Raw genomic sequence first — 27,744 nt, forward strand, 5'->3', positions numbered from 1 at the left:
ATAATGAGTGTGGTATATTTAGTCAATAAAGTTTGCCAATAAATTCTGGCAATAATTTCAGACATGTACAGTAGTTGCAATATGTTGGAGTAGTAGCCATATGTTTGAATAACTTTTGTTTATATTTCATATGTTTTAATGTAAAAGGTGGTACCTTCATCTTCAGACACCCGTTTACACACTAGTTAACATACTCGCCAAAGAAAGTTTTTATTTTTTAATATTCATATCACAGTTTACCTTTTTTTATTTTTGTAGCATTTATAATTCGTGATGAGATTTATAGTCACGAATGAAGTATTCTTTTACGTTTTGCCATTCTCCTAATCGGGAGTCTTTCTTCCGTTCTTCGATCATTCCATCACGTTATAGTCTTTGTATTGTTTTTACTTAGTCACTTGAGACAAACCTGTAGAGGTTCAAATCAAGCGTTTGTGAAGGGCAGAATACCTACTTCGCGGAACCCGAGGATTCTCTCGTTCTCTACACACGGGGTAAGCACCTAATGGTTCAGGCGGTATACGTCGTGTAGACGAGGCAGTTAGATGGAGTATTCACTTTAATTTTTCCATTTTGAAAGCTGACTGTGTCGAACTTAGAAAAGTATGGGACACAACGAATAACAGAACTCCGCATCCTGAGTTGTTTTCCTTATATTTTTTAACCGCGTATAAGATCAATGTTGAACTGTTGACATCCGCATGTTTCTATAGCAGTTTTTACTTTTTTTAGGTTCCATACCGTATGGTTTGGAAACTACACTTTCTATGACACTCATGGAGTAGTGATTAAGAAGTCTAAGTAACTAGTTATCTAAGACTCGGTAATTGCGTCGCTTTAACCGCTTTTCGACGATAACGTGGGGCACGGTATACGCGCGCATTTATTTTTAAGTCGCACCACCTCGTTACCTCTTTTATTTCGTGCATGATATACGAAGCTGCAAGTTCACCATCAAGTACTGTACGTCACTATCACCGCTTTCAAGTCACGCTGAATGTTGACATCTTGTCATCTTGTTGCATGTTTTTATCTCTTGTAATCTCGTTTCACGATTTTCGTTGCTCTTTCTTTTTTGTTCAAGAAAACTTTATTAAGTCACACGCATGATCACATGTAAAATCATTTATTTTACACTGCAGGGTTATAAGGTACCTACCAGTAATTGAACAATGAAAATTTTTCAGACATTATAAAATGACGGTATCGGCACAATAATTGTAAGTTGACGTTGTATGTGTACCATTTGCAGAAAATAAGTCCCCTGAAGAAGGGCACGTCCCCAAATGCATTGGGCGCATCATTTGAGATACATGATAAATATAATCATTGTTGAAGATAAAAAATTTGAATAAATGCAACAAAAAGAATTCAAGGAACAATTGTTTGCACTTCATTGAAATTTTTTTTTGAGTGCATCCTGGGGACGTTATCCACTGGCAGTGGTAACGCAAGTCTCTGCATAATTATCACTCACACACTCAGAAGGGTTTACCAGGTTGCACCGATCCACCTTCATCACATGATCTACCTTCATTTACCAGGAGTGCAATTGCCCTAAAAATTTACTGGAAAACGTGGCCCATAGGGACATGGTAGTCTTCACTAAGTTAGCATGAGCACGCTGCAGTTTGCCTGCTGCTTTGCACACATTACTACACGTCTTTATTTTTTTCAATCATTTCTATGGTTGTTTTTACATGAGAACTCATCGTTGTGTTCACTCTATGCATGTTCCTGGGATTTTGAACATTATGAGCAAGGTCGAACACCAATGCCCCTTGTTATTTTGTTCTGGCCAGGCCTTGGCACCTAGACAAAACATACTGATGCAGCTGGACAACATACTTTAGTCTTATTGGGATACGTGAATAGGTGGGACAAGCTTAAAGAGGGACCTTTCGGGGGAGAAGAGCAAGACAGCACCTATGATGTACATCTACCATCTATAGGCTAAGGTATGGGGTCTTCTGACAGCCCAGAGATCTTCTAATATATAATAATACTGATTCTTATCAAGTGGAAAGAGATTAGGCTCTATTGTCTTTTCAGGATGACTTCTTCCTTCATGATTTATGGACTAGCTGCAATGCTGACTGTATTTGTACTATGCATTTTCCTGCTTGTTGGGGCATGTATACTGCATGATGGGGCACGTATTCTGCATGTTAGGGCAAGTTAGTTCAAATAAATATGTTAAACTGTTTCGTGTCTCTGTCACATCTTATTGTGAACAAGTACAAGAGTGCGAGCGAGAGGGTGAGTCTTGTTACTGCGATTCTGGAGAGGTCTGGGAGTGTTGTGTTCTGGGGTGTCTAATCATTTGTTTCTCTGTGAGTGAGAATGAGAGCAAGCAAGTCACTATAGCTAGTCGGTCCTGGGCTCATAGGTATTAAGGTCATAGGAGGACTCAAGTCCCTATACACCAAGGTCCTATAATTCTGCACATAGTTCTGTTTTTGCAAAACCAAAGGGGCTGATGGACGGAGTGTTGAACATTGCAAGCACTCACCCCCAGTGAACTGATCTGGGTTTAATCCATCGTCATTCTTTAGCTCACTCTGCCACCCCAGTTCAGACATGGCCATATGCAAATCAGTCTGACCCTGTGCCTCATGGGAACAGCCCAGCCCGAACTGCCAAGCCATGTCTTCCCTGGACCGGAAACAAGCATCCTGGGACCGGTTTCTGGCTAATCAGCCACTCTAGCTTGAATGCAGTGGCAAAGTGAGCAAGGGACCCACGTCTGGGCATACCCCGCCAACTTAGGGCGAACAAAGCAAAACCAAAGGGGATGATGAACGGAGTGTTGAAGATTGCAAGCACTTACCCCCAGTCAACTGATCTGGGTTTAATTCATCATCAATCTTTAGCTCACTCCGCCACCCCAGTTCAGACATGCCCATATGCAAATCACTCTGACCCTGTGCCTCTTGGGACAGTCCAGCTTGAACTGCCAAGCCAGGTCTTCCCTGGACCGTAAACAAGCATCCTGGGACCAGTTTCTGCATTCTGTCCATCAATTGTTCTTTTTACTTTTGTCACATCGAGTGGGACGGGTATGCTCAGATGTGAGTCCAGTGCTCTCCATGCTACTGGAGTCAAGCTATCCTGGCTGATGAAACCGGTCCTAGGATGCTTGTTTCCAGTCCAGGGAGGACTTGGTCTGGCAGTTCGGGCTGGACTGTTGACATTGGGCGCAGGTTCAGGACTGATTTGCATATGGCTGGGTCCAAACTGGAATGGCATGGTGAGCAAAAAAAATTGATTTAGGTCCAGATCTCTGTACTGGGGTGAATGTATGACATTGTTCTGCATTCTGTCCATCAATTGTTCTTTTTGCGTTCTGTTTTTGGACAGAGTCCCTGTAACAGCACATGCACCCACCCACAAAAGAGTAAGCCTATTCCTATTCATAAACAGCACTTCTGAAGCTAAAACAGCCAAAAATGACCCAAAAAGACACAAATGTACTCGAGGTCAGAGCAGGAGTGAGTCCAGATCCACACATGGCTACCCACTGGGACTGCTACACTCTCCCATTGAAAATAAAGGCCGTAGCGACTTAAACCGTTTCCAAAATGATGTTAAATTAAATTTAGTTAGTTAAACCAGTTAAAAATATAACTTATTTAATGTAATGTTAAAAATTATCTAAACAAACATCTTTCAATGAAATGTTACTTATTTTAATTGACATTTTGACATTTAAAAATGCATGTAATATTTGTTATTAAAATATAATGAAGTTTCTTTTAATTAATTATATACACCACTTCATTTTTAATATACAACAACGTTTGTTTCCTTTAAGTGGGAATTTATTTTATAATTTGAATTTCAAAATAAGTACTTACTCTAGACAATGGAAAGAATGGGTAAAGGCCTGAACTTTATCATGCTGGTGAGAGGAATCTAACAGAACCACACCTCATCGGTCAAATGCGGTGGCCACATTTTAAGATACAATCGGGAACTAGACATGGGTGTCCCCCTTTTTTGTCCCCTTTTTAGGGTCTAAAACCTGTATTTTCTTTAATTTTTCAGCAGGTTCTACAACGCCCAGTGCAGGACTACTAGGGGCCCACAACAGGCTACTCCCAAAAGTCTTGGAGCCTGTTTACTAATCGTGCACTTTAATTTTACACATAGGTCCTGAAGAAGTGCCAACCGATTCCTCTGCAACACCTAGGCATGAAAAATGTTGACCCCACCTTAGAGACCGCCCGGTAGGGACATTACATCCTCACATGGCGACCAGTTTATTTTATTTAGGGAGGATCTACCTTTTTCATTAAACTGATTGAGCTTAGGACTGACCCTCACCTATTTTAGATCACCTTACACGTGCACATTACCTCACACTGCCCCCTTACCCGCACGCACCCTATGGCTTCTTCAAAAAAGATCTCCGACAAAGAGCCCCGGAAACGGTGAGCCCATCGACCATTGCAGCACCGGCCCGACGAGGAGCAAGGCCCAATGATGAAGCATGACAACTCTCGGGGTGTGTGAGGGCAACATGACAAATGTTTTGTCTTTTGCCCTTCCAATTTACCTTTAGGAACTGCACCCCATGTCTGAAACGTTCTCCTTGGAGCCATGAGTGCAGGACCTGCTCAAAGATTGGCTCCTGGTCCCACCCTCTTTCTTTCTCATGCCCTCGGTCGCCCTTACTGGCCTTAGTGCTGCTTGCCATCACAATATGGAAGAATAAAGAAATTTAAGAGATAGTGACATCAGCTGGGAAACATAAGGTGTTATATTACGCAGACAACATACTGATGCTACTTTCTCACCCAGCTGAAGCGTTGATAAAGCAACGGAACTCTTTTCCAAGTTTCTCAGGCTGTAACATCAATTGGACAAAGTGCGAATCCCTACCGTTAAGTATATCCACCACAAGATTGTGCAAAGGGAAATTGCACTTTAAATGGTAAACAAACAAATTAAAATACTAGCCATGCCAATTAAAATACTAATATAGAATAACAGAGGATTGTAGGAGATTATTTACATCAACATGTCTCCCTTACTGGAGAAAATGAAACTAGACTTTGAGAAATGGGCACAACTAAATCTCTCTCTCTATATGGGAAGGTACAAACTATTAAAATGAATATCGCACCCAGATATAAATATATTTGGCGTGCTTCCACTGACTACCCCAAGACAAGCAGTCAGGGGCACTCAGTGGATGATCCAGCAGTAAGTATGGGGCAATGTAAAACCCAGGCTAAAATCTCTGAAGCTACACACCAATAAAGAAATTAGCTGGGCAATATGGAGAAAACGTAAAATGATATATCTTGATGCCTTAATCCATGATGACATCTGAATGTAACTGGGAATACGGTCTCAAAGATTCACAAAGATGGAGGCATCTCATACCTTGAATAGTATACTAAGCCACTGAAATTTCACTTTGGAGAAATCCTCCATTATCAAATACTTAGAAACATGGAAGGAATACAGAGGAATGATTTCTGACATTTACTTCACCTTGATTGACCATCTCTTTTTTTCAGGACTCCTCAACAGCATGAGCTAGGCGTCGGGTGCTTCTTTCTTATTCTTGAACAGGCCGCAGGCAACGTAGTCCAGCTCAATGTGCTCTGGCGACGAGCAGAGGCTACATATGTAGTGGTGGTCGGAATATGCTTATTTTACCCCGCATCAATGACACGCTCTGAAAAGTATCTCTTTTTTACCTTCCATCACCTGGTGCTGAACATTCTCAGCGGAACTTTGAATGGGGGCTCTCATGTTGAAGCTGCCCGAAATGTGCAAGGAATGGTCACTGAAACTTGAATCTAATGGCTGACCATGACAAAACAGAATAGGATTCTTCAAGTAGAAGCCACCACAAGTCTGTTGTGCTCCCATGAACCGTAAATAAAGGAGAGATTCCCTTAAACTGGACAAAGTAACACTTAAGCTAAAAAGTCAAAAACAATACCAAGATTCATGTGTATAAAAAGAATTCTTACAGTTTATTGATAATGCAAACAATTTAAAAAGTGGACAGTAAAGAGACCACTCACCACTTATTAAAACAAGAAAATGACAATAAAAGATACACTTAAATTTCAATATTGACCAGCAAAATTGAAACAAAAAGACAGAAAAAAGTAAGACATTGGATTCGTACAATACTGGGTGTATATTCGTACTCTATTTTTGACACCTAAATTATGTATTCTATAATGTAGTATATCAACAAAGATGTCCGAGTTGTGAATTATACTAAATGGTGCGTCGATGCGTTTCGGTGGTTTTCCACAATATTCTCCACCTTTGTCAAGACTACATATAATATCTGTCGTCGTGTAGGGGTCAATAAAATCACCCAATTCAAGCGCAGAGGACTGCCTACTTCTCTGGTGGTGTAAGGCCCATTTGGTTAAAATGCCAGGGGTGCTTTCATCATGTTTGTACGATGAAAAGGGGATATTTGCCTGATAAGAAGCGAGATACTGCCTTCTTCTCTGGTTTACCTGAGCTCCCATGGACTACAAAGGTGTCACAAAAATGCACAGAGCTCCAGTGCAATCCATCCGAACCCAATGGAGGAAAAAAATCAATCTAACAATGAAGCTGTTGAACATGTGCATTTTCTCGAAATGGAGGAGACTCGACGTCACGTCAGCAATAAAAGGCTTCTTTGAAAAAAGCAAGTTGTAGAGCCGAAGCCCAACACTAGATGACTGGAGTTTGCATAGCATGCATAGCTGTAGCCAACAAATGATACGAATACACAATGACGGAAGCAGATTTTGAGACACAGCTGTGCCTGTACTGACAAACTATGTACATCACAGAGAACTAAATGCCATAACTATAGAATATACATTTTGATCTGTGTCTTCAGAAGAGATCTGTATATATCACCCTAGGCCAATGGTCATCCTGAATGACATAACACACCCTTGAAGAAATTCCTAGGATCAGGGAAAAAGACACATTTCTCGCTCCAAACAGGGAATACTCAATATCTTTTGAAAGATCACAACTCTCTTAATGAACAAGCTGCAAAAAGACAGCTGAAGGCTCAGCATTGACCCAGTTGGACACACAAGTCTGAAACTGCATGAAGAACGGTAAAGGATCACTTTCAACGCAACTGAATACACCAGTCCTTTGGCTAAGTCACATACCACAGGTCTCTCCAAGTCAAACTCCACGTGTTACCAAGATTTGGGAAAAAGATTTCATAGCTCAGTCCGACATGAAGGTCTGCCACATCTCCAATGCACCATTTATAGCAGATTTTCCTTCTTCTCCTTCCTGCAGAGAAGGCAAAAAGTCAGGTAATGGCACACAATTGTTGCCATTACCTATTAGATAATCTACTCTCAGAAATGGTAGTAGTATGACAAATTGGTACACCAGGACAGTATCCTCAATGTAACGCAACCATCTGAAACTAGGATCTGTCACATAATGGAGAGAGCCTAGGTTTATACAAATGAATGAGTGCAGCTGGACAGTATCCTACAGAATAATCAGGATTCCCTGGCAGGTTCAGACAATTACACAATGTAACGTAACCATCTGAAACTAGGATCTGTTACATGAAGAGAGCCTAGTTATATACAAATAAATAAGTGCATTGCCTCAGCCGCAAGATGAACATAGCCTTGGGTCCTAGATGGCGCCTCTAGTAGTTGTGTACAAGTCACCTTCCAGTCTAAAGGCTCTGAAAACAAAAATCTGTTTGTATACAGTGGACACCAAAAAATTGGCAGGAGCTTGGAAAACGCCAGTTGAGAATCTGAGAGAAAATTACACAATATCAGAATCAAGACTGAGGTTTAAAAAAAGTAAAGTAAACGAAATAATGCAAACACAACAGTGCATTTTGTTTAAGTAGAAATGCATATGAAAAAAAACAGTGTTTGGAGATTTTCTCCACCAAACAGGAAAAAAGATCCAAGGAATTCAATGCCACCGTGATGTAACCTGGAACAGTGAAGGCCATGGCAGCCTTAAAGTGCAGCCTTTACATTACCTGGGGTGGTTTACATATGTAAACAGTTTCCTATATTTTGTTCGATAGTTACTCAAAAAGGATGAAAAAGGAACCATTTTTTTTTTAAAAAAGAGTCTCAGTAGCAATCCTGCTTCATTTATTTTATACCACTTTTTATTTTTAGTGGGATTTTTACATATATTGCATTATTCTATTAACGTAAACAGCCGGAAACATGATGCCTCAATAGTTAGATTTATTTTTCACTTTTGAAAAAGTGGTTTGAGATCCAGGACATTCACAGAGATATTCGAATGTTTATGAATAGTAATAAAGACCTCACAACAGAGATTTGAAAGCTGGGTGTCTCTTTGATTCCGTGCCCTTTTGCAGACCTCATACTGATGAACAAAGTAAGGAAGTGTTGTTAACTGATCACTGGGCCAAAGGGGCGGGAGTCTATTCACTGCAATGTACTAAAAGTAACAGAATGATTGAAAATATTCTCAATAGCAGCTTATATAAAAAATTACCAGATGCCTGGGCATCGCAAAATAAAAAAGGCACTCCTGAAATACAAAACAATATAACAGTGAGTAGATGAAGAGCAATGAAGGACAGGTTTATGAGCCATGGAGATATTGCGAACAGAGACTGATACATTTCCTATCAACTGCTGTTTTCCTTTGTTATACAGAGACATATCCCTGTGCAGTTGTTTTTTGAGACAGTTACATAACAGTAAACGTTGCATACCTATAGCACAGCTCAAACTTGGATCCAAAAGTGGCACCTGAGTGCATCCACGTCCCAGAGTACCCAGGTCTCATCTTCAATATGTATATATGGATTGCCAGTCCCCACTCCTCATTGTTTGTTAAGAATTAAGCCCAAATGTCACCTAGAACAAGGAACTTAGGTGGCTCATGGCAAATAGAGAGCCTAACAACTACCAGTGTAGCCATCCCCAATGTCAACAAATTGTGCTTGCCGATATTGCCTCCTTTCTTTGGATTCCTGGTAAGGAGAGAGAGAAAGAGAAAGAAGGGATGGGTTTCCACATTAAAAACAAAAGTCCCACTCACCCTTAGAAGCCAAACTACTGAAATTTGCCCACTGACAGCAGGAAACACAGGAATTTGTAAAAGCTTCCTCTCGCATCTGTCAATAGTTACCCTAGGGAATGCGCTAAACCACGACTAGCATCTGCAAGCCACTCTTTGAGGGGGAGACGGGAGCTTCAAAAAATGCTTAATTTCAAAAAGTAAAATAGCATTGGAACAGAAGGAGAAGGTCAAGATTAAGCATGAGCGCAAAATCCGCTCCGATCGCGGATTTTGCGGATTTTCTGTGAATCCGCGATCCGCGAACTCTCGCGGATTTGCCGAAAATCCGCAATCCGCGATCGGAGCGGATTTTGCGGTCAAAAGTTCAGGCGAGCCTAATTAACGATGGCGCCGGCAAGCTGCCAGCGCCATCCTGCAATAGTTACTTAATTAGCTTCAACAGGAAGCTCTAATAGATAAGATACAGCAGGGGCTCGAGCGCCTGCTTTATTTTAACAGTTGGAGCTTCCTGTTGAAGCTAATTAAGTAACTATTGCAGGATGGCGCTGGCAGCTTGCCGGCGCCATCGTAAATTATTTCAACGGTGGTGTCTTTACTCTTCTTGAATAAATATGAAGGGCAGGGTTCATTCGGGCACGACGGTCCTGGCACAAAAAAATAAACCTCAACAGGAAACACTTGCAGATATCAATAAAGCATGTGCCCTAGTTGAAGCTTAAATTCAGTGACTCATTCATCAGCCCAAAAATTAATCTGCTGCTCTGATCGGTCTCTGCCCTTTTATACACACAAGAGGCATGCTCGCATGGACGCCCCGTCCGTTTGGCCCCGCCCACACACTCGAGGTGTGCACCGTCTTCCCGCCATTTACCCACTATGATGGACATTTCACTCAAGGGACCCCTGCGCACTTCGGCGCGATTGCATAGTAACACACACTTGGTCGCTGGAACTAGTTGAAGCGCAAATGCAGTGACTCATTCATCAGCCCAAAAAAAATCGTGAGCATTGGGAGGCTGGGCAGATGTGCCTTCTTCCCAAATATACCATCGATAATCCGCTGTGATGCTGCTCTGATCGGTCTCTGACCTTTTAGACACACAAGAGGCATGTGCGCTCGCGTGGAAGCCCCGTCCGTTTGGCCCCGCCCACACACTCGATGAAGCCCCGCCCCCAAATCCGCAAATCCGCTAAATCCGCGGATTTTGCGGATCCACGATCCGTGGATCCGCTTAATCCGCGAATCGTGGATCCGCAAAATCCGCCCATGATACCCCTAATGTACAAAGAAAAATGCTCACTGGTCTATGGTAAGCACGGAGCTGAATAAGTTCAGTATCTAGTCTCAGCCTAGACATCACAAAACAAGCATTGGAAATGCAATAGGTCTCGCATTAGGAAAGTTTGAGCTATTTGTCTTGTAAATTACAATTTTTTTATCTGTGTTGGTTTTGAAAATAGCTAAATTAATAGCTTTGTCATTTACAATGCCAATAGTTATAACTTTCACAAATGTGACACCGATAGCATTTGTAATGCAATGTGTTGTATTTACGTGACTTACATGTATTGATATTACAAATAACAATGTCTTTTAATGTTTTTAATTAATTAATACTTAAATGAAAGTTATTGTAATTTCTAATGGCAATAGCTTCAACTTTTGTAAATAACTTTTGTTAAGATTATGTTAAGTGTATTTTATTGTGACGAAAATCCAAGAACAGAAGTGAAATATTAACATTTTTTTGTTACATTTGTAATAAAGCTTGAAACATTGAGAGAACATATTTGAACCAGTTGTTGAATGGTTGCACAGATTGATGCTGTGGTGGCGCTGAGTGATGTTGTGGTGCCCCTGAGTGATGCTGTGGTGGTGCTGAGTGATGCTGTATGCTATGCTGTTTTGTTTTGCTTTCCTATGTTTTGTTTTGGTATGCTATGCAATGTTTTGCTATCCTATGCTTTTGATTTGTTATGCTATGCTGTGTTTTCTATGCTTTTTTATGCTATGTTGTGTTTTATTATGCTATGCTTTGTTTTGCTATGTTATGTTATGTTATGCTATGCTATGGTTTGTTGTGTTTGGTATGCTATGCTTTGCTATGCTATTATATGTTTTGCTATGCTATGTTTAGTTGTGTTTTGTTAAGCTATGTTTTGTTGTGTTTTGCTATGTTTTGTTATGCTGTGTTGTGTTTTGTTATGCTGTTTTGTTATGTTATGTTTTGTTATGCTATGCTATGCTTTGTTATGCTATGCTATGCTTTGTTTTGCTATCCTATGCTTTATTTTATTATGATATGCTATGTTTTGTTGTGTTTTGTTATGTTATGCTATGTTTTGTTATGTTATGTTATATGTTTTGTTATGTTTTGTTATGTAATGCTATGTTTCGTTCTGCTATGTTTTGTTGTGTTTTGTTATGCTATGCTTTGTTGTGTTTTGCTATGCTATGTTTTGTTTTGTTATGCTATGTTTTGTTTTGCTATCCTATGCTTTGTTTTGTTATCCTATGCTTTGTTTTGTTATGCTATGTTTTGCTATCCTATGCTTTTTTTATTGTTATGCTATGCTGTGTATTGTTAATCTATGCTTTGTTTTGTTATGCTATGCTGGTGAGGGTGTGTGAGGGTGAGTGAGAGTGAGGGTGTGTGAGGGTGTATGAGGGTTGTGAGGGGGTGTGAGGGTGAGTGAGGGTGAGTGAGGGTGTGTGTGGGTGTGTGTGGGTGTGTGTGGGTGTGTGAGGGGGTGAGAGGGGGTGAGAGGGTGAGAGGGTGTGAGGGAGTGTGAGGGTGAGGGCGTGTGAGGGTGTGTGAGGATGAGAGGGGGTGAGAGGGGGTGTGAGGGGGTGTGAGGATGAGAGGGGGTGTGAGGGTGCGAGGGGGTGTGAGGGTGCGAGGGGGTGTGAGGGTGCGAGGGGGTGTGAGGGTGAGTGGGGGTGTGAGGGTGTGAGGGTGAGGGTGTGTGAGAGTGAGGGGGTGTTAGGGTGAGGGTGTGTGAGGGTGAGGGTGTGTGAGGGTGAGGGGGTGTGAGGGTGAGGGGGTGTGAGGGTGAGGGGGTGTGAGGGTGAGGGGGTGAGGGTGAGGGGGTGTGAGGGTGAGGGGGTGTGAGGGTGAAGGGGTGAGAGGTTGAGAGGGTGTGAGGTTGAGAGGGTGTGAGGGTGAGGGGGTGTGAGGGTGAGGGGGAGTGGGGGTGTGAGGGTGAGGGGGAGTGAGGGTGTGTGTGAGAGGGAGGGGGTGTGAGGGGAAGTGAGGATGAGGGTGTGTGAGGGTGTCTGAGTTTATAATATCCACCAGACACAAGACCTCACGTACAATTGTTGGTAATCTGCACCAAAAAACAACTCAGAAAAGATCACGAATGCACGCCATCGGCAAACTGAGCAATATTACTGGACGAACGTCTGGCTGGGCGCAGCAACAACTTTCCACAACCACAGTAGTCATATCAGCGACGCTCCCGAGAACTGCATGCCACGCACCAGACTTCAAACACGCCCAAGCAGCTGGTTTTAGCTGCACCGCCCACACAGGTTTCAGTGCTAGGTTAACACTGTTTATTAGTTCGGAGTTTTCATTCGAACAATGTGACTCTAAATCACAGGTCGGCAGAAGGGAACAGTAGCCGCTTATTCCATACTGGCAGATTAATTATGGAAGGAATTGGCCGATGCAGAACAAGGACAGTTTGTTCAAACTAACAAAATAATCAAAAAACAAATACTGCTCACAGCGGAAAAACAAAATAAAGTTACAAATGAACAGACCCACACAATGCAGTCTGAAGTATTGCGTAATGGTGGGAGTGAGGAGTCAGAGTGGCAGAATGAGGTACACGTGTGCTGTTCGATAACACGGTTAAAATAACTTCCCTTGGTTTTAGCACCGCTCTACCGCAGTACTGCAACCTACACCAAAGGTGCTGAACTGACATTTGCCAGGCAGAGGTAAAGCTCCATTTTCTGTGCTCCAGAGAAAGACGTGCCTTCAGGAGAAAGCAAAGTAGTCTGTTTCCTCTGCGGACAGATCACCCAACCAGAATTGAGGAAGCCAATTAGGCACTCCGGGATCAGTAAGCGGCCTCGGGTGACAGCCATAAAACGGAAGTCACATTCATGTGACAAAAAGATGGACCTGAAATATTCTGAATCCACCCAAGACTAATAAAATAGGATTAAGAACGCATTGGTTTGTCCCATCAGTGGCCACATCTCGACCTCATTTAGCTTTTGAAAGGGCAATGCACTTTGAAGAAATACAATCGCAGAATGAAGTAGAATAGATGAGTCAAGAAGATCCCGGTGTTGACAGAAGTGCAATCACGAAAAGAAAAGTGGCCACACGGCCTAGCAGAGCAGTAGATCATACTGGGGAGCCAAGCGTAGGCACCGGACACGCTGGAGAGGAAAGCAGGATTAGAAGAACAAGTTAATAATTAAATAAGGAGACACGGCCGGCCTGGCGGCCGTGAAACTGAAAGCACGGCCGGCTGGCCGCAATCGCAGAATGAAGTAGAACAGATGAGTCAAGAAGATCCCGGTGTTGACAGAAGTGCAATCACGAAAAGAAAAGTGGCCACACGGCCTAGCAGAGCAGATGATCATACTGGGGAGCCAAGCTTAGGCACCGGATACGCTGGAGAGGAAAGCAGGATTAGAAGAACAAGTTAATAATTAAATAAGGAGACTGAAAGCACGGCCGGCCATGAAAGCCTTTGATCCGGCAGGCGGCGATGAGGGTGTGAAGCAGCAGGGGCTGCGGGAGGGAGGCTGGGCTGCCTTTGATGTGGTAATGCAAGGCAGGCGGCTGGTGGCATGTGCACGCGCTTTTTAGGGCTTGCGCAATGACCTAAAAAGCGCATGCACTGCAAGGAATCGCCAGTGGAATCGTGTGCTTGGTTAAGCGCTGTTTAAGGCCCTATAGTCTCGCTCTGCTCAATGCGCATGCGCATTGAGAGGAGAGACCTAAAAAGGGAAGGACAGTAGGGGCTACAGTCAAACGAACAGCAGAGAACATTAGGGAGATGGGCTTCCCAAGTAGAGAGCTATAATAGAGGGTACACTAGGGCGATCAAAGAGGAACCGTCTTAAAACTTACACAGAAAGTGGTGAAATTAATCTACTACAGGATTCCTAACTGAGTAGACGTCTTCTGAGAAAACCTTAGTTTTTCCCTTACTTTCCATTTAACCTTCCTTTGTAAGAAGTAGTTGTGGTTGAACAACAGATTCTATTCTTGCATCATGTTTCTTGAAGATGACTCTTAAGACCTCTGCTATGATAGCCTGATCCATTGAACTATACACAATACCATCAAAAGGACATGGCATCCATCCATACTCATTTGGGGAGAATTGCAGACTTCCATAAGCAATCTCTGCCTACCTGCACATTGGGTAGTTGTAGTAGTATGATCTAAAATGGGCATGGAGCTAAAAATAAAATAAGTCTGCCTCTTATCTCACACTTCTTTAAAAAAAAGCACAACAGAAACATTGTCATGGTCAGAAAAGAGGTTCAAGCCTTTGACAGACTGTGTAGGCGTGGGGGCCTCATAATTAACGTATGCAAGATGCAGGAAGAAATCAAGGTACATTCTCTTGCCAATATTCTCTTCAAATGCCCACCAGGGGATTCGGCAGCAAGGTAAAATGGGAAACTTTAGCCCAAGGGAAACAGAAGACAGAATAAACCAAGAAACCACCGGTTTACACATCACCAGGTGAGATAGAGAATCTTCAGGGGCCAAACATGGTACCTTAATTATGTAAAAGAGCAGAGGAATTGCTTCCTTAGTAGTTTTAACTGAGATGCCACAGTCTTTACTCCTCCAATGAATCTAGTCACCTACCATTTTAATCCAGTGGTGTAGATGAATTAGCCAGGCATTACAATTTCTTAATACATATGACAACAATGGAATCAGTATGTGTACGAGATCACAGAACAGTATATATTTCTCCAAAGTACCATACATTTTCCATTATCCTTGAAGGGACAATATTAGTCTCTGTTGCTGCCTGGAAAATGTCTTTGGCTGCCAACAAAAGCAGTCTACATGGCAGGATCTTGGTAAAATAAAAATTCGAATACTAGTACTCAGTACTCCCTTATGAGATATTTGCAGCGTTTCTGCAAACCTCTCCGGGGACTGGTTTCATTGTTCAATACTGTCCCTTCTAGGAGACTTGGGCATAGATTCATCAAGGTAAAATCCGCTCGCAAATCTGCCCCTTTGCGACCGGTATTTTTGCATTTGGGATGCATCTTCCCAAATGCAAAAATCGCAAATTAAGAATTCGCAAAATTGTGATTACTTGCATTTAAGGAATCTCAAATTGAGATTTCTTAAATGCAATGCATTAAAAGTTTTAAAAAATAGCGATCTCGCTAACAGGGCTTGCAAATTACCATGAAGTTGAACTTCATGGTAATTTGCAAAAACTTTGAAAAATGCACTTTTGTGCATTTTTCAAAGTTTCATGTTGCGCACAAACATGCCCTAAGGGCATGTGTGTGCGCAACATATGTGCACAGATCAATTTCAGGGGTGCAACAGGGTGTCCTTTGGACACCCCTGCACCCTTGAAATTGCATTCTCAATTTGCGATTCGCTAATTGCGAATCACAAATTGAGAATGTCTTACCATTCATTCCTATGGGCCTCTAGGCCCATAGGAATGAATGGGGAGGTATTTCTTGATTGCAACTCGCAATTTGCGCGTCGCAATTAAGGAATATTAAGAAATCGCAATTTTTTTTGCGATTTCTTCATGCATAGCATTTTGCTATTCCTTATTAGCGAATCCTTATTTTTCGATAATAAGGAATCGCAAAATGGATGCTTGATGCATCTGGGGGTTAATGCCTTACTTTAACTTACAAGTGAAGGAATCAAGACTACTTACTAAAGAGGCGTTTGGACACTTTGAAGAATGTATGCCTCACACATTTTATTCTCCACCACGGAGCTATGCTTCTGAGCTTTGAAGTGGACTAACATTTTTAAGAAGCAGATGAGCAGCAAACAGTCTACCTCACTTTAATATCAATTGTGCTGCTGCCAAGAACTATTTTCACTTTGCTCAATCTTAGAGATGCTAGTTTCTGGAAAAGGGAAACCGCATTGATAAAGATCACAGAGTTTAACAAGCATTGGCATAGCCAATAGGTCTCGCCTTTGGGACCTTATAACTCTTTAGCCATGCAACAGTTAATGTTGCTGCACCAAGGATATTGTGCTGCATAAATAAATACTTATAAGGTCCCAAAAGCGAGACCTATTGGCTATGCCAATGCTGGTTTCTTTTGTGGCAAAGACAACTGTCTGAGGAAAGGCAGCATGCACAGGCTCCTCTCGGTACTTGGGGGGGGGGGGTGAGTATGGCAGCAGAGGCTGATGCGGCAACAGTTAAACTCTATCCTCACAAATGATCATTTAATTAGTATGTTGCTGCTCCAATCACAAAAACTACAATTCCCATAGTGCACACGTGTCTTATATCTAAAAAATATTTGGCAAAAATGGATGCTTCAAGTAACCTTCATTTAGATACATCTAAAAACGGGAGTAAATGGGGCAGCAAAAAGGAAAGCGGAAGGAGAAGAGACTAGTAATTGCGGGAATGGGGAAGAGGTGGAATGAGTATGGAGGGAAAAGGGATAAGAAGAGATGGTAAAGAAAAAACAATAGAATGAATTTCAAAAAGGAAGGTGAACCAGGAGGAATAGAAATGGAGGGTGGCATAGGTCTCTGGGAAACCACGCTTTCATTATCAGTGAGATATGAATTGTATGGATTTTGCATGTTATTAATTTTATTAGCAGCCGAGTGTCCTGGGAATTGGATTGTCTTAGGCAATGTCAATAAAGGGAATTGAATTAACCTTAAACTGAGAGACCTGGAAAAAGATACTGAGTCTATGGGGGTGAGGTGTGAGTAAGTAAGAGGCACTGAGTGGTTGGAGAAACCAGGATAGAAGAAGGAAGGAGAGGCAGAAACTTAGAGGAGAGGATAAAAGGAGGAGAGGGTGCACAAGAAAGGAGGAAGATGAGGGAAATAGGCAGGAAGAGAGTGGAGCGATTGTAAATAAAGGCAGAGGAGGAGGAGGAAGGAGGGGGCGGACATGGAGAGCTGGTGAGCGGGGCTTGTTATACAAGCCGGAGAAGGGTAGAGCAGTCAGAAAGTGAACACAGTGGGTGTAAAGAGAATAGATGCTAAAGGCCAGACTTGGGCGGGGGAGGGGAGTGGGGGAGAGAAGTTTGATTGTGAAAACAGAGTAGGGTGAAGACAGGAAGTGGTGAGGTTAGTGAGGCAGTGAAAGGGAAGAGTAAAAACAGTAAAAGAACAGAGGGAGAAAACAGGGGCGTAGCTATCACTAGTGCAGCAGATGAAGTAGTACCAGGGTCCAGAGGTTTAAGAGGCACACTGCACCCCAATTATAGCTGTTTTTTTCTTTACAAACCAAGCGATAAGGGGCTAATGCCTTTGCTTGCAAGTACTGCACCATTGCTTAACCAATAGGGAAATACAAGCAGTGATGGAGTATGAGAGAGGAGTAAAGAACAAGAGGAGGGAGGTGTGAGAGAAGGGAAAATGGAGTAGAGCGGGCAAAAGCAAGATAAATAATGGAGAATGATAAATAAAGATAATAAATGATAAATAATGGAAAATGGAGAAGAGGGGGCAAGAGCGAGATGAATAATGGATATTGATAAATAAAGATAATAAATGATAAATAAAAATAAAGATAAATAATGGAAAAGGGAGCAAGAGCGAGTTAAAGAAGGAGTTGAAGCTATCCGGGATGGAGGCTGAGCAGAAGTGAGGCACTGACGGAGAGAGATGATCACTCGAAAAAAGGGAGGTCAGGAAGGAATGTAGACAGAGGTCAAGTAGAATGAAGCGAAAGAAAGGAAATGGGAGAGTGAGTGAAGAGAGAAAGGGTAAAGTGCAAAGACATGGTGGGAGCGGAAAGCGTGTGAAGGTGTTTTGAGACATTTTCTCTATAACATGAAGCCCCATAGAAAATCCCCCAAATCTCTGGTAATAGAGGATATAACCATTTACGGTCAGATTATGAGATTAACCAGCTCTTCCTCTGCGGGGAGGGATTTACATTTTTTGGGGAGATTATAGTTTGCGTGGGGGTATCATGCCTGTTCATGTAGGGCAGGAGGTGCGGAGACTCCTACATAAGTGAGCCTTTTTAGTGCATAGAACCTATCACAACCAAAACTGTCCCTTGGCATTTCGGTGAAAATGTGTGGTGGTGAAAGTAGTCTGCAGAAGGACATGCAAGCTAAAATCTCTCTAGAGACTTCTCACAATTTGTTAACATGCATTATTGGGGAACCTCTGTGGTAAAGTTAAAAACAAGGTTGGCAATTCATATGACTTGGGTCTTAGCATTTTAAGTGAGTCCATACTGAGCCTACCCCAGGCACTGTGCTGTGACACTTTTGATGGCGAAAAAGAGAGATGGTGAAAAAGAGATGTAGCTCCCACCCTAACATGTCCACCTACTGACATTTTCATGTTGTGCAGACCAGCATCTCTGTCCTGCTGTTCCACATTAAACATCGACTTTGGACATACTTTATCCAACAAGCGCGTGCAAAAAGCATTGGCCTCGCGGGCGCCGAAAGTGATCGGGATCCGATGCACTGAATTACCCGTGACAAAGAAAAGACAGATGGCGGCTACTCACGCGTTACCGCCAGCTTGAGGCCAGTAAAAGCCTCAGGTAGCACTTTGAAAACCCAGATACTAAATGTCTCGCGGAGCAGGTGATCGCGATGCACTTAATTACCAGTGACAGAGAAAAGACAGATGGCGGTTGCACGCGTTCGTTACCGCCAGCTTGAGGCCAGCAAAAGCCTCTGGTACCACTTGGAAAACCCCAATACTAAATGTCTCGCAGAGCAGCGCATGCGCTGGCTCAGGCAAGACCTACAAATGGGCACACAAGGTGTAAATGTAGTGAAACTTTTCCCAATGTTTCCGTATAAGAAACTAGGAAGTCGGAGACACCAACTTCAGATTCTGTTCGCCACCACCTACCCCCCCAACCGACATTAAGAGCTGTGGATAAGCATAACAGGGGTTTTAGAGTACAATAGGCAACTAGTAGAAAACCAACTCCCAACCCATCTCCTCATGAGGTAACTGCAACTGTATAATAGTTCAAACACTTCTCTCTGAAAGAACCTCTGCCATTCCAAGAAGACCAGTAAATAATTAACATTAACCCCTTCGACGCTCATGACGAGCCCAGCTCGTCATGGAGTTTCCATTGATTTCAATGGAAATTGCATTAATGATCCAAAACAGCCTTAGCATCCAAGTGGTTACGCAAACACTAGTGATCGCAACTGTGGCAAACTGATCAGAAATTAAGAAGGAAATCATTTGGAAATCGGCTGGATTATCCTTGTTTTTGACTGACTTCATGATGTTCCTGGCTGCCTCCGACTGCACAAATACTCTAGTAACATTATTCAAGACCACTTTTCACTTTGCAGTGTGCTACAGTGACAGTCCATCCACATCGCTATAAAGTCATTTAATATGATGGAATTTGTTTCCAGAACTGTGTAGCATAGCAAGAGCCTGGTAAGAGGTGCATTCTACTGTCCGTTAGTGTCAGAACTCCTCGCAACATCACTTCTTTGCTGGTCACTTTGTCTTGAGGACTCCATATCAACAAAGATGCTGTCCAATCATTCCAAAGACCTCGGAGTTAAACAATTATCCGATAAAGATCGTATATGCTCACCCTCAGGAATGCAAGAAACCTTTAAAAACATTACCTAGGAGGTTTATGCAGAATGTAGTATTTCAATAAACGTTTTTGAGGAAGTGAAGATGTTAATCTATATAAACAAGCTCTGACACAGTAGCAACTCTGGGTCAAAACTCCCAAGTAACAGTCCAAGGCACAGTTATAGCATTCTGACTATGCACAGTTTGGAAGTGGAATTTGGCTATGTTCGGGGGTTGGGGAGGGGGGGGAGGGGGAGGGGGCCAGAGGTAGGAAAATAAGGAAAGAAAGCAATAACGTCCCAGAATCAGAACCAATACACACAAGTATTACACTCCTCACTCTTCCCCCTGTTCTTACCTTACGCTGCAAGATATCCGGATCGGAATGTACTCTGTACCCATACAAAATAAACAACCACCACTATCGGTCATACAGTAGACATTCAACATTTATACCCTCTGTAAAAAAAAAATCCTGAGCTCCCTCTGGCTGTGAAAAGGAAAAGGTCTTGCTCTCCCTTTTCACTCTCAGCTTCGCTGATAAGCTTCAAGACTCTTCAAACGTTTGTTCTTCTTGATACTCCGCAGATCGTGTCTCGTCAGGTGCATGGCCCAAACACAGAGTCAGAAATACTGTATTTCTGCTCTCTTTCAACGACGAGCGGATGCTCTGGCTAGGATTTACCAAATCCATCGGAACAGTTCTAGTATGTGAACTTCCCCAAAGTAGTCCCTTTGTCAAGAACCTAGAGCTATCAGGGCTGACGTCAGCACCCACTCACTACCGTATTCTGCAATCAACGCTACAACATTAACTTCAAGTCACCTAAGTCACTAGTGGCATTTTAAGTCAAGGGGCTTTCAGCTAATTTTTTAGGAACTCATTTTCTTCTCCAGCACACACAAGGGTAGACTACATACTGCTCAAAAAGTTTCCTCTGCTCATATTCTAATTTCAGGCCCTCCCTCTCTGTCTCCAGTGCCAAAACCTGTTGACCTAACTTCACTACTGCCCCCTTATGATCGTCCAATGACAAATTCTTATTTTCAATTCGTTGGCTACTTTGCTGCAAGTTTTAAACACCAACATCACTAAAAGCTATCCATGGGTTAAGCCTGAGCCATGAATGAAATTCACTTCTGACTCAACCTCATGGCTTTCTCTGGTGGACTGTGTTTTCTGCAGAATGGCGTCTTTATTCTCTCTTTGAGGCTTTACTTGTCATTCCTTCAGGAACTTTTTGCACGTGGCTCAATCCGCTATCATCAAGGACAAATACACATGTTTCTTTTTGATCACATGAATAACCACAGTGTAGTGGCGTGTTCTGCTGTTCTTTCACAGGGCATCACACTATTTGGGAAATCACCACTGCCCAACGGGCCCTCCCTCCGCTCACTGATGAACGTCCTACTTCAGATCTTCATAATGACACAACTGTGGTCCCGCTTATGTCTCTTCTAAAGGCTGGTACACCCGGAGACGCCACAAACTTCTTCCCTGGCTCCAAATTGCCTTCTGGTGGGGAGCATACCCTCAAGCTTTGGCTACGTCCATCTTCATTTACATGCAGCTCAGGCAGGGAGAAGGGCAACCTCAATGTTCTAGGCAGTATGGTCCCCAGGCTCAAAAGAAAGATCCCTAATGAAATACCTCCCGACCATCTGGATGTGCCGCTGCTCGGCTGAGACACCACCCTAGTACAGGAGCACAGCCTAAGTGAAAGCAGCCTTGTAGAAGCAGACGAGAAGCATCCAGCCCTGAGCTCCATCAGTTTTCCCTCATTTGGTTCAGCATTTTCAAGGTCATCTATTTTATTCTCCAAGTTAGCCAAAGTGGTAATGGCACAATCTGGAATGAATTTGTTTTGGTCTGTGTGTAAATGGATCTCATTTTACTTCAAATTTAGCATTTCCCTTTTACACTATCCACTCAGAGATTAATTTGTGACACTGCTAATTCCAGTGCTAGGACCTTTGAGGTGTCATGCAATGACTTCAATGCGTCCAACAGGACTCTCGCACCTTGAGTTAAGGGAAAGCATAGATGATCTGTTCATCTATGCTTTTTTCTTTGCCATCATCTTTATCTGAGGAGGATTGCCTGGATGCGAAAAAATTGCCTCAAGCTCCTGGCCACTGGCTTCTCATTTTATTTAAGAAGGCGCACATCTTTGGGGTACTTCCCGTTCCCAGTGCCCCTGATAAGAAAGAAAACATTTGTAATGGTTCACTGGTACCTGGCTGCAATTCTAGATGCTGGGAACTTTATCCTGGCCTGTACCCATAGCACCTGCTCCGTGGTCATCAGCCTGCACTTCCTAAAACATCCCACACAAGTCCGCTGCCACACTGCATCCTGGAGCGTAGATTCCTCACCTTCTGAATTTTCCTTCCAACGAGTCCCAAAAAGCTTTCCCCATCAATAGCTCTCTTGCACTAAAGAGGGCAGCATGAGACTGCAGCAATGAGGCTGCAGGATTGATTCCACCTCCGAATATCACAATACCGCAGTATATTAGGTGTCAACGGGTGTGCTGGCATCAGTTCCTCAACTTTTTCCGTACGCCAATGAGAGATGCATACAGGAACTGACAGATTAACAACAGCGACAGAAACAGCAAGTATCATGTTTCTCATTAGCCATAACACTAATCCAACACAATTAATGCCAAGTTAGTTAGCAAGCAGTAAGGAATCTGTGGCAAGATTGTACATCAATCAAAATGATGCACAATCATTTGCATGTATTCACAGTGTTTGTTCTGTAGAAGGGCATGCTCTGAATACCCCTGCCACCTAGTGTAGGGCTCAGATATTTGCAGGTTGCTCTTCTTCGAAAAAAGTCTTCAGAGTCACAGGATGAAGTGCGACTCCAGCCGTAGTCGGAACCGTGCATGGGCACCGACTCCATGTTAGGTTATTTTTCGCACAGCGGGTGAGAGTGGCCTGGAGTATCAAGTTAATGCAGTATGGAGCAAGTGTATTATGAAAGGGGGTAGTTAGGAAGAGAGATCGGCAAGTAGAGCCACAGAACAACATGCTTCCGACGAGGAGGGTGGGTGCATGTAAATCTACAGCATGCAGCGAACAGATGCTTACAGGCTAAGTAACATTTTCCATATCTACTACGAGTTGCTGTAGATAGACATGCTCGGCATAGACTGTAAAACAGCACACCCAAACAACTGGTGGCTGGGGTGTGGTTGATGCAAATGTCTGAAACAAAGTCCTTAGGACTGTTTCGCCAACCATTGCCTTTTGGCTGGCTAAAATATCCAAACCATAGTGGCTGGTGGAAGTGTGCAGGGTTGACCAAGTGGCTGCTTTACACATGTCTGCTAGCCGGATATTGACAAGGAAGGCCATGGCTGCTGCTTTCTTGAGTGTAGAGTGCCTCCTGGGGGTACAGGGAGAACAGGGCTTTATGTTACAAAGTTTGGATGTACTTCACCATCCACCTGGCAATACTGGCCTTAGAAATAGGCCGGCCCATGTGGGGTTTGGGAAAGGCTATGAACAACTGGTCAGCTTTGTGCAAGGGCTTCTTTCTTTCACTGTGATATATGAGAGCCCATTTGACATGTAGAGTGTGGAGGACTCTGTCTGCTACAGAGTATGGTTGAAGGAAGAAGACTGGGAGCTGAATAGTTCGTTGAGGTGGAAAGAGGAACCACTATGGTGAGGAACTTTGATTTTGGTTCAGAGAATGACCCTATCCTTATGGGCTTGAATTAAAGGTTCCTGTAGAATGAGAGCATGCAACTCACTGATGCATCAGAGAGATGTTATGGCTGCAAATAAAGCTTCTTTCTAGTAGAGGCTCAAAGGGGGGTCCCGAGAACCAGATAAGAACCACATTAAGATTTCACACAGGAGCTTGGGGATGCATGATCCTTTTGGGGTCATTCGTGAATGCCTTCACTACAGGGATGCAAAAAGGGACGAGAGTGTTCCTGTTTTGCATGTAAGTGCTACAGCTGCTAAATGGAGACATATAGAAGTGTAGGTGAGGTCTGGTTTCTGCAGATGGAGATGGTAACAGATCATTTCAAAGCATTAGGTTTAAGGGGGTATAGGTGTTTGGAGATGCAACAGTGAATAATAGCAAGCTCATTTGGTAGACTTTCTGGAAACACATAAGCTGTCCATGCACTTCTGCAGAACGTACAGCAAGCCAAACTCTAGGACCTCCGGTGGGTGACAGATCTCTAGATTGAGCTGGCAGGGGTCAGACTGTCTTCATCTGACCTTGGTTCCACGTGAGAACGTCAGGCTTGCTGGGCAGCTTCTTGAAATCACGAGGAGTGTCGAAACCCATGGCTGTCTGGCCCATGTTGGGATCTCTGTCACATCTTAAGCACCACATACAGAAGGAGAGGGAGAGGAGGAAAAGAGTTGACAAAGATACTTGACCAGTTTATCCATAGTGCATTGCCGATGGACAGTGGATACCTGGAGGCAACATTAGGGCATTTTGCGTGTTTAAGGGTGGCAAAGAGATCTATGCGTGGACGTGTTGATGCATCCTGCTGAGAAGATCTGGCAAGTGGTTGTCCATCCCTGTAAGTTATTCAGCCAGAAGGTATATGCGGTGGTGGATAGCCCAATGCCTGGTCTATTGTGCTAACGATGACAGTGGGAGAGAGAGTAATTGCTGCCATGCTTAGTAAAATAATTCAGGTGGTCATATCTGTTTTGATGAGGACTACTTTCATTTGAATGACTGGAAGGAAAGCTTTGAGACTGAGGCATAAAGGAAGTAGCTTGAGACAGTTGATATGCCGCCTTGAAAGAGGGGCCCAGACCCCCTGTATGGTTGCATATTCATATGGTTGAGCTGCGCCCAGACTGGTGAATGAGGCGTCCATGGTGACAGTGAATTGAGGATTGGGAACTCAGAGAGGCCTCCCCTGCACCAGGTCGTTGCTGTTCCACCACTACAGACAGTGATGAATGCTTACCAATCCTAAATCTTTCCAATGATCTTCCACGGGTAACCACAGAGCCGAAAGGGAATCTTGCAGCGGACCACTGTAGAGCCGGGTATGGGGTACTATGGCAATGCAGGAGGCCATCATGCCAAGTAGACACATGAGAGTTCTGACAGCGAGTTGACAAGTGGGCTGAAAAAAGAGGTAAGAGACGCTGTAGTCCCAACACCCTCTGTGGACTGGGGTAGTCTTTGCCCGTGGCCCTAGGATCTATACTCAATGTAAATGGCTTCATTTGGAAGAGTTGCAGGAAGGATTTAGTAGCATTTATTGTGTAACCTAGGCTGTAGAACAGGTAGATAGTAGGCTGTGTATGAGCTAGACATTGGTGCTTGCCAGCGTTATTTATCTGCCAATCGTACAGGTAGGGGAAAATGTGGATTGCCCCCAAGTGGCAGTTTTCTCAAGGGAAAAGAGGATTCTCCTCCCTATGGTTCTTATGTGGGTTTTTTTTCTGAGAAGATATCTTGGGAGATCATTCCCTCACAAATACATTGCCTGTGGGTGAATGTGATTACTTCGAGTGACCCTTATACAGGGGCAACTTGGCTTGCTACTCCCTGATGACCACTAAGCAGAAGCAGTTATCCTAGCAGTTGGTAGTGACAACTGTGTGAAAACACCAAAATAAAACAAGGCTTTCTTGCATGAATGCTGCATTTGGGCTACACCCAACAGACAAAACAATTGGCTAGAAGTTATTAGATGATAAGAGTTAATAATAACCATCATGAAAGAAGCCTAAAGGAAAAACAAAAATAGAAAAAGTCAAGGTACAAGGAAAATCTGAACAGAAGATTGGAAATCACAAATGCATCGGGATACCCGCCTGGTTGATTAGCTGCGCTCTACAAATCCACTGATTGATTGAAAGTGAAAGACAGAAAAAAAGGCAACAGAGCACTGAAACGGAGAAGAAGTTGGCAAATGTTGAGATGAACAATTGAATTAATGTAGGTTTAAATGTAGGAATACTTGCCTGTGGTATTTTCTTGTTGAAGCATTTCATTTGAAATGGTGCAAGACTCTTGATGTTGCTTCGGAGATGGAATGGTTGGGTGTTCATGTGACATTGTGGTGGTAGCTTTCAAAATATTGCTTTTACTTCGAGGGCCAGGAGGTAGTGGCGGAGTGAAGATGCTTTCAGGGACAACCACAGGAACTGCATTCTTCTGAGGGGGATTTGGTGTCTTTGGGACTTTGGATTGCAGATTTTGGGACCCGGGAGCAATCTGAGCTTTCAGTTTACTGGAGTCTGATGACAGACCGAGGGATTGTCGGAGTTCGTTTACCTTAATTTCGAATAGTCTATAAGCTGCTGTCTCCTTGGCACTTAGGAACCTAAGGAAAATATTTTGACATACTTAGAGAATTCAGATTTCACACATGTACACTCCATATGTAAAAAAAAAAAAAGAACAAAATATGGCACATAATTCACACAAAAGATAAAACAAAAGATATTTAATAATATCACTTTCATTTCTTATTGAAAATGTGGCCCATTTAAAAACATGTTGAATGTGATTGTGTAAGCTGCACAGTACATGACGGAGACTTTTTTCGTAATACTTTTCTATTAGACAGAAAATGATCAGTGAATCAAGTGTCAAGGGATGATGGTGGTTTATCCTGATCCCTAGTAGGCAAGATTCTTGGTGAGAACTATTATTACTTGGTAAGCAAATGCCCATCGCCTCTGTGAAGCAATCACTCTGAATAGAAATCCAAGCAAGGAGCTCATATGAACAACCCTGATGAGGAGTGAGGAATTGTAATGCTGCCTGGCTAATTAAACTTCATACTTTGGGCGACTGCAGAAACTGGTTACAGACATGTTAAAGAAACCAGTAAAATGCATGACACACATTACACAAAAGAGACATGACATAGAAAATGCCTCAGAAATGGGGTGGAGCATGGAATAAGCTAGATGGACACTCTTTCAGGACTCCGAGATCGTAGAGGATGGGCAGACATAATTGGATCCTCTGGTGAGAGGGGCAGTACGTTCCGAAACTGTGCAGTAGCCTCCATAGAACACAAGAGGATATGGGGTGACCGTAAGTACCCACACAGTGCAAAGTTTTAGGTGGCCGATTTACTAGGAGCAGACAGTGAGCGTCAATGCACCAGGCTGCGACAGCACTTGTGACCTGTATGGGAGGTTCTCTCAGGTTGATACTATGCAGCAAAACCTTGACTGACTGGATCTAAATCTAGCTGCCTGGCAACCTTGCCTATGAAAGAAATGGTGAGACAGAGACCGGGAGAGTCAGGAGGCATGATCCAACATCATCTTGCTCCAGGGTGTGCCTGAACGCTGTATATGACAGCAGTTAAACTTTGACTCCTCATATGGCATAAAAGCCACAAAGGAGGCAAATCAGAATTTTTTTGTTGGAAAGAATCAAGGAGATGTAGATGCACGTGACAGCGCAGTTCTGAGTGACTTAGTCATAGGACAGAAAAAGATGATCAGAGTATTGAATGCCATAATGAAACAAGCATTGGCATAGCCAATAGGTCTCGCCTTTGGGGCCTTATAAGTGTTTAGCCAGAGCTATTGACTTTGCCAATGTCTTCAAGCTGTGCTGTAGAGAAGTGTGGCTGCTGTGCAGCATGCTGAGAAGTTATAATAAAAAAGTGTCAGAAGCATTTTTGTTACCTTATATATGACCAAGAAGGCATTATGTACAACTGAACGACCAATTAAAAAAAGAATTTACAATAAAAAATGTCCTCAGTTTTATTTTATTCTTGCAATGCTGGCACCTTGTTGCTGCCAATTCCAATGGTTGTTTGTTAAAGCTTTTTTTTGAGGGGGCGTAAACAATCTGAGGGTGAAGGTTGGGAACTAGTAACTGTATTATAACACTAGCAGCGGCCAGACGCTAGGGGAGAATCAACAGATGCCATATTCCGAGAGCAGGCTGAGGTGGTGC

The 27,744-nt window shown here is 43.0% G+C and overlaps 1 protein-coding gene across 1 annotated transcript in view; it reads right to left on the reverse strand.

The window, feature by feature from the left end:
- The window catches only part of LOC144818325 (uncharacterized), a 557,334-nt gene that overhangs the window by 249,083 nt on the left and 280,507 nt on the right, over nucleotides 1-27,744 (reverse strand). The window contains exon 5 of the mRNA XM_078675638.1: nucleotides 25,779-26,140. Coding sequence (XP_078531764.1) covers nucleotides 25,779-26,140 — 362 coding nt within the window. The remainder of the gene's footprint in view (nucleotides 1-25,778; nucleotides 26,141-27,744) is intronic.

This window comes from Lissotriton helveticus, chromosome 2_1 (assembly GCF_964261635.1).
Source record: "Lissotriton helveticus chromosome 2_1, aLisHel1.1, whole genome shotgun sequence".
NCBI classification, from domain to species: Eukaryota; Metazoa; Chordata; class Amphibia; order Caudata; family Salamandridae; genus Lissotriton; species Lissotriton helveticus.